Source organism: Benincasa hispida, chromosome 6 (genome assembly GCF_009727055.1).
Source record: "Benincasa hispida cultivar B227 chromosome 6, ASM972705v1, whole genome shotgun sequence".
Lineage (NCBI taxonomy): Eukaryota > Viridiplantae > Streptophyta > Magnoliopsida > Cucurbitales > Cucurbitaceae > Benincasa > Benincasa hispida.
In genome coordinates this window covers 52,799,637-52,812,010 of record NC_052354.1, presented here as the reverse complement: position 1 = coordinate 52,812,010, position 12,374 = coordinate 52,799,637, and the positions used below count along the sequence as shown (strand labels likewise).

General features: G+C 31.8%; 1 protein-coding gene across 1 annotated transcript; it reads left to right on the top strand.

The window, feature by feature from the left end:
• The first annotated feature begins 4,423 nt into the window (after window positions 1-4,423).
• LOC120079902 (synaptotagmin-5-like) lies at window positions 4,424-10,401 on the top strand. Its single transcript, XM_039034355.1, has 12 exons — window positions 4,424-5,306; window positions 5,417-5,467; window positions 5,553-5,673; window positions 6,321-6,445; window positions 7,330-7,431; window positions 7,518-7,592; window positions 7,715-7,794; window positions 7,905-8,055; window positions 8,135-8,365; window positions 8,909-9,205; window positions 9,352-9,465; window positions 9,881-10,401. Exons 1-12 carry the CDS (start codon window positions 5,097-5,099, stop codon window positions 10,025-10,027), a joined length of 1,704 nt encoding a protein of 567 aa, XP_038890283.1. The 5' UTR covers window positions 4,424-5,096; the 3' UTR covers window positions 10,028-10,401.
• Window positions 10,402-12,374: the final 1,973 nt, after the last annotated feature.

Here is a 12,374-nt window from a genome sequence, read left to right as displayed (position 1 = left end):
ATAAAATATAAGGCTCCTTTCTAAGAAAGGTCTTAGTCTTAAACATGTTGTGTGATGGTGAAAATACAATTACAAAGGTAGGTTTTTGTTTTAATACGAGTTTTGTAGTATCTAAGGAATTCTATTTTACTATATACATATATTTGGTTTTTAAAACATGTTCTGAACTTTGAACCAAATGTTTGGTAGAATATTGGACTTTTCATTTTTTATTCAAAACTTCCAAATGTATTTAATCCTTGAGATTTAACAAATATCTAATAGGCACTAAGCTATCAATTTTGTTTTCATTAGGTTTCTAAATTTTCAATTTTGTATCTAATAATACGTTCACGAGTTTACTAAATACGAAATTGATAAATCAATCTTTTACCATATTTTCACGGTTTATCCCTCAGACATAAAAATCTCACTTTTGCATGGTGTTAAAAAATTTATGTCATATAAATTTTAAAAGTTTTCTAAATAGTAATATTCTTAATTTTAAAAAGTATAATTCTAGAAGCAAATAAAAATATTAAATATCTATATGAAAATTCACGAAAAACCTGCTAAATAAAGAAGCGAACTGAATTATTTGATAAATTTTGTCCACATTTAATGGCCACCCTATTTTGGAAAATGATGCAATATAAAAAGCATCTTTTTTTAATAAAAAGACACAAAAAGCATTGCTATTATTACACTTCCCTACCAAAAAAAATACCAAAAGCTGCAAAAATGTAAAATCAGAAAATAATTTCTCTCTTTTATTAGAGAGAGGAGAGATAAGAAGATGGAGGACAAATTCAACCTATATATCTATTTTAATTATTAGTACATATATTTTATTAGTTTCTTAATTACATTATAATGAACGAATGTTTTTTTAAATTAATTGTATGAAATAGAAAAATACATTCAAATTTTCATAAATATATAGGACCAGTTGCATAAGTAGAATTCAAGTCCAATATAATAGAATATGTAGTATAAGGATAAAATAATTGCATATATAAATAAAAAAAATGATAAAAGACTAAAAAACTCCGGCATAACCACCATTTTGTTTGCTTCTTCCCGGTTTTCTCAAATTAAAAGCTATCGCTGATAGCAGTTATCAGTAATAACCACTGATAGCTTCTATCAATTGCTATTGATGATAATTGCTATCAATAATAACTTTCAATTCTAGAAATATTAATACAATCTTGAAATATTAATTTTTAATTTGCTATCAATTATTAGTAGCTATCATTGATTCACTTTCATCAATTGGAATCATCGTTGAAATATTACTACTTAAGGCTATCAGTGGCTATCAATGATAGATTTATAAATAATGATCAACTTTGAAAGAAGACCAACAACTTTGATTACCATAGTAGTTATCACTAACAATCTTTTATCATAGCTATCACTGATACACTGACAGCAGCTATCAGTCGTTATCACCGATAGACTTTCATCAATTAAAATTAACCTTGAAATATAACATTTAAGGTTATCAATGATAGACTTCTATAATTGGTTATCACTTTTGAAAGAAACTCGATATATAGCTATTACCTAAGTTTTATCACCGATATCACTAACATCACTCATTGTGGTTATCAGTAATAGCTTCTTTCACTGATAACATCACTAATAAGATGCTATCAATGATCTCACTGATAACGTGCTATCAGTGATAGTTTTCTATCACTGATAACGTGCTATCAGTAGTAGCTTCTATTACTGATAACGTGCTATCGGGTAGCTTCTATCATTGATAACGTGCTATTGGTATTAGCTTCTATCACTAGTAACATGCTATCAGTAGTAGCTTCTATCAATCATAGCCATTGAATACCTTTTTGCCCTTTTATTGTCATTCCCAAACATTTATAAGTCCCTTTTCTTTTCGATGATAGCTTATACACTAATAAACATGTTATTAGTGATAACTTCTAGGCATTCCACTTACATTTTAGTTTGAGATTCGACTTTATTAATTAAATTCACTAAGTTGGCTATCAATGATAGATTTCTGTAAGTGGCTATTAACTACGAAAATAATCAAAGATTAAACTATCATTGATAGAAAATATTAGTGGTTATTACTGATAGACTTTCATTTGTTATTTATATTTATTATTTGTTATAATAATCAAACTTAATGATTGGCTTGTTGGTGTTAAGTCATTTATGAATTGAGTACTTTCAAGTCTTGCGTACGGAATTCAACCTCATAATTCTTGTGAAAAAAAAGGGAAGAAGAAAAAATCCAAATAAAGAATTTTTTTTTAAAAAAAAAATAAGAGAGAGAAAAAGCAGAAACTGAAAAAGAGAAAGAAAATTAAATAAAAAAAAAGGAAGCAAAAAATTAGACAAGTGAAAGAGAAACTAAAAAAAGAAAAAGAAAGGGAAGAAAGAAAATAAAACAAAATAATAAAAAAAGATAAGGGAAGAAGCAAAAGTTGGAGAAAGGGAAGAAAATAAAAATAAAAAAATGAATAAGCAAGAACTGAATAACAAAATAAAAATATAAAAAAGAAATAAGAAAAGCGGAAGAAAGAAAAGAAAATTAAAATAAAAAAGAAAATAAGGAAGAAATGAAAGAAAATAAAAAGTAAATGAAAGAAAAAGAAAGGGAAAAAATAGGAAAGGAAAGAAAAGAAAAAAAAATAAAGAAAAGAAGTAAAAATCGAATAAAGGTAATAATAAAATTTAAAAAAAAAAGGAAGAAGCAAAAACTGAGAAAGAAAATAAAATGAAAAAATGAAAAAGGGGGAGAAGAGCAAAAATCAAAGAAGAGAAAGAAAATAAAAAGACTAAAAAAAATATAGATAAGACGAGGGAGGGCACAATTAAAAATTAAAAAAAAAATTTAAAGATTGACTTATGACTAGTCAACTTATTCATATTTGCAAATATTTTAAAAATATAATATATTTTTATATTTTTTCTCTTATTCTACCATGTATTACAAATATCCAAATTTATATGGACATAAAATATCTATCACAAAATCTTACCGTAATTTCCTTAAAATTAATAAGCCATTAAAAATTTTTCGAGATGGTTTTGAATATGAGAAAGTTACAAAAACTAAAATAATATTTAAATCCATATAATATAAAACAGTGAATATATAATCAATTTTTTCTTAACAATATTTATATTTGATACATCTTTTATTAGAGATTTATATGATATAAATCTAACCATTGTCATAAGTATGTTAATATTCAAGTAATTAATATTATTTATAAGCTCGATTTGGTCATTTGTTTCACATAATTATTCATTTATAGTTAAAAGACATCATCACTGGGATATAAATTTTAATAATCATAATTATATAATAATTGAATGAAATATCACTTTAAACATAAAATAATAACTATTATACAGCGCTTATGTACGTGTGCCAAGTCGAGCCACCTTATTCAAATACAACATTGAAAAGATATTACTTTAACAACCGCTATCTCAAATTGAGAATTTTACTTAGGTGTACGATGTTTCTTAAATACTTAAGGAATCTTTTAATCCAAATACCTAAATATAAATATATAAATGATAATTCACTGTTGTAGTAATTTTACTTTTAGATGTGACAATAGTTACTTCTTATCTATAAAATAAATTTTTTCAAAGTAAAATTTTTCTCAAGAAAAAAGTACCTTTACTCACATACATCATTCAAAATAAAGTTTTTCTTTATAAAGCTTCATCATTTTTGTGTTAGAAAACTGAGTCTAGTTTTAAGGTATGAATTTTGCTTTTAAAAAACTCTATTAGAACATTGAAAACCCTAAGAAAAAAACACAACATTACTTGGAGAGGAAAATGTTATATAGCCAAATGTTCCCAAACTCAAAGATGGGGATGAGGAATTATCAACCATGTTTTTGTAACTCAAAAAACATCTACGTTAATGTTAGTTTGGTTGACTATGATCACATTTTCTCTCTCATTAGTTGAAAAAAAATATTCAATGAATCTGTAACAATGTGGTTGTCTCATAATAATCGTTGGATGTAGATTAAAAAATCTACATGATTTTTAATAATCAAAAGATATAAAATCAAAATACCTTTTATATTTTCTTCTATTATATCAATAGTATGAAATTGTTGTATATTTCCTAATTATAACAACAAATTGAATCCATCCATTGAAAATTGTATCTTATATTAGTTTAGTTGATATAAAATAAATGGATGGACAAATAAATTAAAACTCCAAAAAAGTCGATCTAAAGCAATGTAGTTTCTTTATAAACAATTAAAAAAAAAAAAAAACTCAATGTTGACTTCTTTAGTCCAAATTTTTCTTAAATGCTTGAGTTTTCTACATTTCTGCTTAATAGTTTGATTAACTATTAATCACCAATACACGACGATCAACTATTAACATTTAGCAAGATCTAATCTCTTTTCTCCTTATCTCAAAACGTAAGCATTTTTATTTGATTTTTCATCATACCCTTTTGAAATTCATTGATTTTATTTGTGTTCTTGTTAAGAAAAGGTTTAAAACCCACCATTTCTTCACACTGATTTGCCTAAGAGAGAGAGAGAGAAAGATCCAATCCCGACGTTTTCGTGTCGGCAACACGGTTTCGTCGGCTACCGGAATAGCGACAATCAGAAAAAGTGCACTAATCTGCAATTCATCCATCCAATTTCAGCTCGATTTCATCGACCAAACACCAATTACTGTGCCAAAATGTTAGAACATATACCTTCCCCTTCACACTAATCTTCCCAGCTCTTCAATTCTCTCCCAATTTCCCAATTTCCCTCTTTCTATCTGTATTTTATGTTTACTTTTCTGGGTTTCTGCTTCTTCCTCTTCTTTTCTCCCCGATTTCTCTAAACCCCATCAAAGATTTTCTCCCAAAATCCACTGAAACTCGATTACAGTGCGAAAATGTTAGAACATATACTTTCCGCTTCCCACTAATCTTCCCAGCTCTTGAATTCTCTCCCAATTTCTCTCTTTCTATCTGTATTTTATATCTACTTTTCTGCGTTTTTGCTTCTTTCTCTTCTTTTTCCCCCAATTTCTTTAGACCCCATCAAAGATTTTGTCCCAAATCCACTGAAACTCGCTCAGAGTAGCTCAAAATGGCGTTTGTGCTAGGTCTCGTGCTGGGTTTGTTTGTGGGGTTTGGTCTCGTCGTCGGTTTTGTGAAGTCCGAGAATGCCCGGTCGAAGCGACGGGCTGATCTTGCTGCTACAATCGCTGCTTTTGCCAGAATGACAGTGGAAGATTCTAGAAAGATCTTGCCCCCTCAGTATTATCCCTCTTGGGTTGTGTTTTCTCAGAGACAAAAGTTGAGTTTTCTTCTTACTTTTCCTTCTTCTTATGTTTCACGTATGGATGAAGTTAATGAGTTTTCCTGTTCATGGTCGATTGACATTGGTTCTGTTGTTCTATCTTGCAGCTTACTTGGCTGAATCAGCATCTTACCAAGATTTGGCCGTATGTTAATGAGGTAGATTTTGTTTTTGTATTGTTATTCTGGGGTTTGTTCTTGATATGTTGGTTTCTTTTTTACTTTGCTGAATTTTTTGTAATAGGCAGCTTCTGATCTGATAAAAGCTTCGGTAGAGCCTGTTCTTGAACAATACAGGCCTATCATATTGTCATCACTCAAGTTTTCCAGATTCACACTTGGCACAGTGGCTCCACAATTCACAGGTTTGTGAAAGTTGGGGAGGAGGGTTGATGGTTTTGCGGTTTGTAGACTTGGATTTCTCTTGTTGTGCATGATTTTCACTTCATTGGGTTGCTTTCAATATTGTAATACACTTGCATTTCAATTGAACAGCAAAGTTTGGATGGATAGGATCTGGTATTTAAGCTTTTGTGCAGTATTGATGGTATGGTATAACTTAAAGCTAAATCATTTCAAATTGATCTTGGCAATTTTATGTTTCTACTTCCAATGTTGCACTCCTTGAGTGAAGTTCGGCCGCATCGTGATAAGGTCTCGGGATGTTTAGAAAGACCTAATCCTAGTTCCTAATTTTAGAAACTTTATAACTTAAAATCCTTGTTCTCTCCCTTTACCTAAAAAGCACAAACACCTTAGTTTGGCTAGCGTGTCCGTGTCCGACATGTGTCCGATACTTGGACACTCCGACACTTATTAGACATGTATCGAACACTTGTTAGTGCAACAAATGTGTTAGATATGCATAGAACACTTGTTGAGTAGATAAAAAAAGACACATATATGACAATAATAATAAATTTTGAATGTGAAATACATCAAGCTAAGTTTTTTTAAGTATATAAATACATCAATCCATTTGAATTTCTAACTGTCCTATTCTATTTGGCAGGGATTTCTATAATTGAAGATGGAGGAACTGATGGTATAACCATGGAGTTGGAAATGCAGTGGGATGGCAATCAAAGTATAATACTTGATATAAAGACTAGACTGGGTGTTGCACTACCAGTGCAGGTATTTTGAGCCAACTGTCTTTCACCCTCATTTTTTTTTTCCACAAAAAATTGGTTGCCAGTTTCAGTTCCCGTTATGAAATTATGTCTCAATTAATCATATCAGATCATGGTTCTCTATATACATAACTTACGTAACAAATTGAACTTGATAGCTTCTTTTTGGATGAACAAGCAATGAAGTGAGTGAGATTTTGTAAAAAATTAGCTTAAAGAAATAGATAATCATCTGAAATTTGTATTTGAAGTAAATATACCCACACAGACAATATCCTCACGGGGAAGCTCATTGAGCAGCATCGTGCAAATCACAAAAGTTGGAAGTTTCAGGCGGAGGATAATAAAGTTATGTAATGATGGATGCATCAAGAAACTCAGAAAAATTTTACTCTTAAATATATGCACGCAATTAGCATTATTTCCGAGTAAAAGCTTTTGGCTTAGTGGCTGAAAGATTTATATGATCATGTTTTGGCCTATCATGATACAAGGAACTCTGTAGAAATTGGGGATCGAAGGGTTTCATTTGCGGGAATTTGGTTTATACTTCTTTGTTTGCCTTTTATGGCATGTTTGGGAGTGATTTTGAATTGGTCAAAATCACTTTTATTATCTTCAAACTCACTCGAAAGATGCTTTTATTCCTTCAAAATCAACTTTTATAATATGAAAAATGTATTTAAACCTATAAAATTCACATTGAATTGATTTTGAGTGACGAATGGTGTGTTTCTGGAGTGATTTTAAACATGATAAAAGTGATTTAACCATTTTAAAGTGATTCCCAAACGTGCACTTATACTTAGACGGGAGAATGACATAGGTAAAAACCACGTATTTTTTTCCTTGATATAATATAGTTACATTTGATATTTATCTGTTCAGGTAAAAAACCTTGGATTCACAGGCGTTTTCAGGTTGATATTCAAGCCTTTGGTTGATGAATTTCCATGCTTTGGTGCTGTTTGTTTTTCTTTGCGGCAAAAGGTATCCCATAAATTACACCTAATACATAGGGGAAAATTCTTATGTTAAGCAGTCAATATGATGAAATATTAATGATTTCGTAACAGAAAAAGTTGGACTTTACACTTAAAGTTATTGGTGGGGACATATCAGCAATACCTGGGCTTTATGGTGCACTTGAGGTGTGATCATCATTCGTCACTATATTCGCCGTTTTATTTTCCATTGTGAATGTTATGCTCTTACAGAAAATCGAGTTTCAAATTTCATTTGGAGCTAGATTTAACAATAAGGCTTAACACAGGGAACAATTCGAGATGCTGTTGAAGATTCTATTACATGGCCTGTTAGGAAAGTTATCCCTATATTGCCTGGAGATTACAGGTATGACCTTGAGAAATGTGCAAACTAGCCATGAGGTTGTCTTGTGGTGCTTTTACTCACTACAGGGAACTTGCATTTTTGAACTTGTTTGTCAACTTTTATTGTTTCAGTGACCTGGAATTGAAGCCTGTTGGGATACTGGAGGTGAAACTTGTGCAGGCAAAGGAATTAACAAATAAAGATGTGATTGGAAAATCAGATCCCTATGCCGTATTATATATACGCCCTCTACGTGACCGAATGAAAACCAGCAAAATAATTGTGAGTTATCTTACTCTTTTGTTTCATCCTTTCTTTTGTCTATTGGACATGATATAAATTAAAATTTTATTGTTTTCAGAACAATGACTTGAATCCAGTTTGGAATGAACACTTTGAGTTCGTTGTTGAAGATGAATCCACACAACATTTGGTTGTGAAAGTTTATGATGATGAAGGACTTCAAGCTTCTGAGCTTATAGGATGTGCTCAGATTCGGTTAAGCGAACTTCAACCCGGTAAGGTGAAGGATGTGTGGTTGAAGCTGGTTAAAGATCTGGAGGTTCACAGAGATAATAAAAACAGGGGGCAGGTAACACATTAAATGTCCCCCACCCTCAACACAAAAAATAGACAATAAAACCATTAATTTGCTCAGGGAGAGATTTTTGCTGCATATATAAATAATCAAATAGAATTAGTTTCTGGAACCAATATATCAGGCTAAACTATTTCCCATCAACTCTATCATTTTGGTTTTAGCCTCACTGTCTAGTTTTTCAAGTATAGAACAAAGCCATAAAACCCGAACCTGTAGTTGTTGGTAGGAAACAATTAGCTTGCTCACCAAATGAACCTTTTACTAATTGGTGTCAATAGTTTCTGCTGTCTTTTATTTAGTGAGTCCGTTCATCCACTTTACTCCAAATGCTTTTATGTACTATCCACCTACCACGTTCTTGATGCTCATACTAATTGGTGTCAATTAGATTTTCGACTATCATTTCCCCACCTAAAACACTTCAGTGTAGATCAAAACGAGCCAAACCAATCCCATGGTCCTGCCAAGAAGACTTTCTGTTTTTTATATGATATGTGCGTCCCTTTTATGATTTTTTGTTGAATGCTGTATTAGGTGCACTTGGAGCTCCTATACTGCCCTTTCGGTATGGAAAATGGCTTTACGAATCCATTTGCCTCTGATTTTTCCATGACTTCCTTGGAGAGTGTACTAAAAAATCGGGCAAATGGAACGGAAGCTACTGAAAACGAACAAGCCGTCACACAGAAGAGGAAAGAGGTTATTATTAGAGGAGTACTTTCTGTCACAGTTATATCTGCAGAAGACTTGCCTGCAACAGACCTGGTAGGAAAATCTGACCCATATGTCGTACTCACTATGAAAAAATCAGGAATGAAGAACAAAACAAGGGTAATACTCCTATGCCTGAAATTATGATCCTTTGTTTTCATAACATATGGATTTAAAAGCGGATCCCTGTTGACACTTTCATTCTCCCTATTTGATCCTGAACTTAAAATTGCCTCTTCTTCTTTAATCCTTAGTTTCATTTTCAGGTTGTGAATGAGAGCTTAAATCCCATATGGAACCAAACTTTTGACTTTGTTGTTGAAGATGGATTACATGATATGCTTATTGTTGAAGTTTGGGATCATGACACATTTGGAAAGGTGAGGCATCACTCTATTATAATTGGCTATTTTTCTCACCTCATTTTGAGTTCAAATGTAGTTGTGGCTGGCTTGACAAAACATATACCGAAGCTTTTAGCATGTCTTGATATTTTAAACTCTTATAGTATCGAACCATTTGGTGTCTTATCTACTAAGTTGAATTCATGTTGACATTTTTTTAACTGGTTTTTATATTCAATCTCTCTCGTCTCAGGGAGGTTTCTCATAAAACATACCTTTTCCCATTCCTGTCAAGAATGTTTGAAATATAAAATGAGCCACCCTAACTTCATGTTATAGTGATTTCAGTGATGATATTTCTAAGTACTGCAAAAATAAATCACCGAAGATAATACGATTTAAACTTGTTGGAACTTCCCCGTCACTAACATTGATTTCTTGGATCAATAAGGATTATATGGGGAGATGCATTTTGACACTTACAAGAGTGATATTAGAAGGGGAATTCAAGGAATCGTTTGAACTCGACGGAGCCAAGTCGGGGCGATTAAATTTACACCTCAAATGGATGCCCCAACCAATCTACCGTGATACCTAAGCAATTCCCAGAATTGTAAACCAGTAACTTGGGGATGTACAAGACCTACTTCTCTGAGCAGATGAGTTGAATAATGAGTCTCACATCTTTTATCTGTGGGAGAAACATCTGAAGATTGTATATATAATTGTTCCATACACCTTGGCACTATGCACAGACCACTCAGTCATGAAGAGAAAGGAATTACAAGCAGAGCAGATGACAGAAATGGCCTTTTTTTTTTCCCTTGGTATTTATGGTATTTTCACTAGAACATGAAAGAGCCTTTTTTGGCTGCAAATTCTGAAACGTTTGTACGTGTACTTATATTTGTCTTAGTTTGAAAGATCTCATTCTTTATGAATGTAAGTTTGAATGTTACCGGTTAACTTGAATTTTCATATTGTAGATATTCTAAATAACATACCTATTAGGTGAAGTATCTTTAAACTGAAAAATTACCTTTTTATTCTCAAAAGTTTGAAAAATGTTTGATTTTTGAGTTTTCAAAAACATGCCTTTTCAGTTTTCGAGTTTTGAAGAATATGTGCATTTGACATTTTTAATCCTTAAGTTTCTAAAAATACATTTAAGATTTTCTTGATATAATTTTTTATTATTTTAAATTAGAAAACTAATTTATCTTTGTAATTCAAAATTTCATATCATTATATAAAATTATGATAAGAAAAATATATTAGGAACCTTTTAAACCTATCTTTATATAAATTTGGGGACTAAAGAAATATATTTTGAAAACTTAGGACTAAGTTCAAGAATATAGTGAATTTTTAAAATAATGACAAAAATGGGGTATATGGGAAAATATTTTTAAAAATAGGTGGGAATGGAAAATATTGACAAAAATAGGGTAGTTTTGGTGGGAAAGGAAAATCGTGTACCCGGTACACGATTAGACTTTAATCTAGTTAGCATCACGTCAGTACAGTCGGTGGATTGAGCAAACATGTACTCGTGGATCGGGTCCACGATTACTTTTTCTTTTTTTTAATCAATTTAACTATCTATTTTCTAATTTTTAAGTTATAAATTTCTTCATTACTGAACTTAATTATATATTTAATCTGCAATGAAAACTTAATTATTCTGCACTCATTAAAAGAAAAATTGTGACTTCACTAAGTAGTACATCTCTCTACAAATAAATAAATAAAAAAGATCTCATGATACTAAAGAAGATTTACAATTAGTTCTTTAATTTGAAAATAGAAGTTTACACGAAATTTAAAGACAACCCCCTGGCCCTTACCCCGCATGGGGTTGTAATTTAGATGACAACGGCAACATGGCGAAGCTAATTTAGAGGCACATGAAAAAAACCCCATGCGGGGTAAGGGCCAGGGGGTCGTCTTCGTGTGCTTCTAAATTAGCTTCGCCCTGTTACCGTTGTCGTCTACGACACGTCTTCGATCAGTGTCAATAACGTTGAGTTATCTTGTTTGTTGAATAATAGTTTTGAAGGAACTTTTAAACAAGAGTATCCATGAGCGTGTTCGGATCTTTCCTATTTCATTGTGACTGAATTACCACACACATATTCTACCAAATAGGTATGCAATTTAACACTAATTAACGACATGCTTTAACAAAAAAAATAATAATAGATTGAGTTAACGTACCAGTTGAAGACTGTCTTTACTTCGAACTCAACCCAGTGGAAGTAACCCTCTACGTTCTTTATTGTCCAACAAACAGTCGGCTACCAGCAGCACGATCGTCTACACGAACGGCAGCAAACGAACAAGCAAGACCGGGGACGACACTACTACTTAGAGCCTTTGGTATTCTCAGAGTGAGAATCCAAAGAGTGGTCTTTGATGGAATTGGTAGAGGAAAGAGGAAATGGATGATCGTGTAGAATGACAATCAAGTGGGAGAGAGCTATCTTATAGCGGATGCTTATCCTTTAGAGAAAGCTACACGATCGAGAAGGTTTTACTAAGCTATCGTTTAGTAAAGAGTAAGCGATTGTTTAGAAAACTCGGCACGCTAAGCGATTGTATAGAAAAGATAAGCGATCGTTTAGTACACGAGGTGTGCGATTGTTTAGACAATATGGTGTTATCATATAGGCTCTCAGCTAAGCGATCGTTACGTTTTTACACCTTGAGCAATTTTTTCGAACTCTTTGCAAAATGAAATCAATCTTCATTTTATTCTTCAGTTACAATAACCGAATTTGATTTTCCCACTAACGCACGATTCAGGAGAAGTTTCCAGCCAATTATCACATAATTAACCAATTAATTAATAAATGAATATAATCATATTATATTCTTAACCTATAGTTTGATATCATATATCTACTATAGTAATTTCTCTTCTACTTGATATAAATCATATTTAT

What these genes read in the sequence shown, in the direction of transcription:
- LOC120079902 (XM_039034355.1), top strand. Translation starts at nt 5,097, where the DNA reads ATGGCGTTTGTGCTAGGTCTCGTGCTGGGTTTGTTTGTGGGGTTTGGT. An exon ending in GTGTTGCACTACCAGTGCAG is followed by an intron (nt 6,446 to 7,329) that starts GTATTTTGAGCC and finishes TTATCTGTTCAG; the next exon opens with GTAAAAAACCTTGGATTCAC. An exon ending in GAATGAAGAACAAAACAAGG is followed by an intron (nt 9,206 to 9,351) that starts GTAATACTCCTA and finishes TTTCATTTTCAG; the next exon opens with GTTGTGAATGAGAGCTTAAA.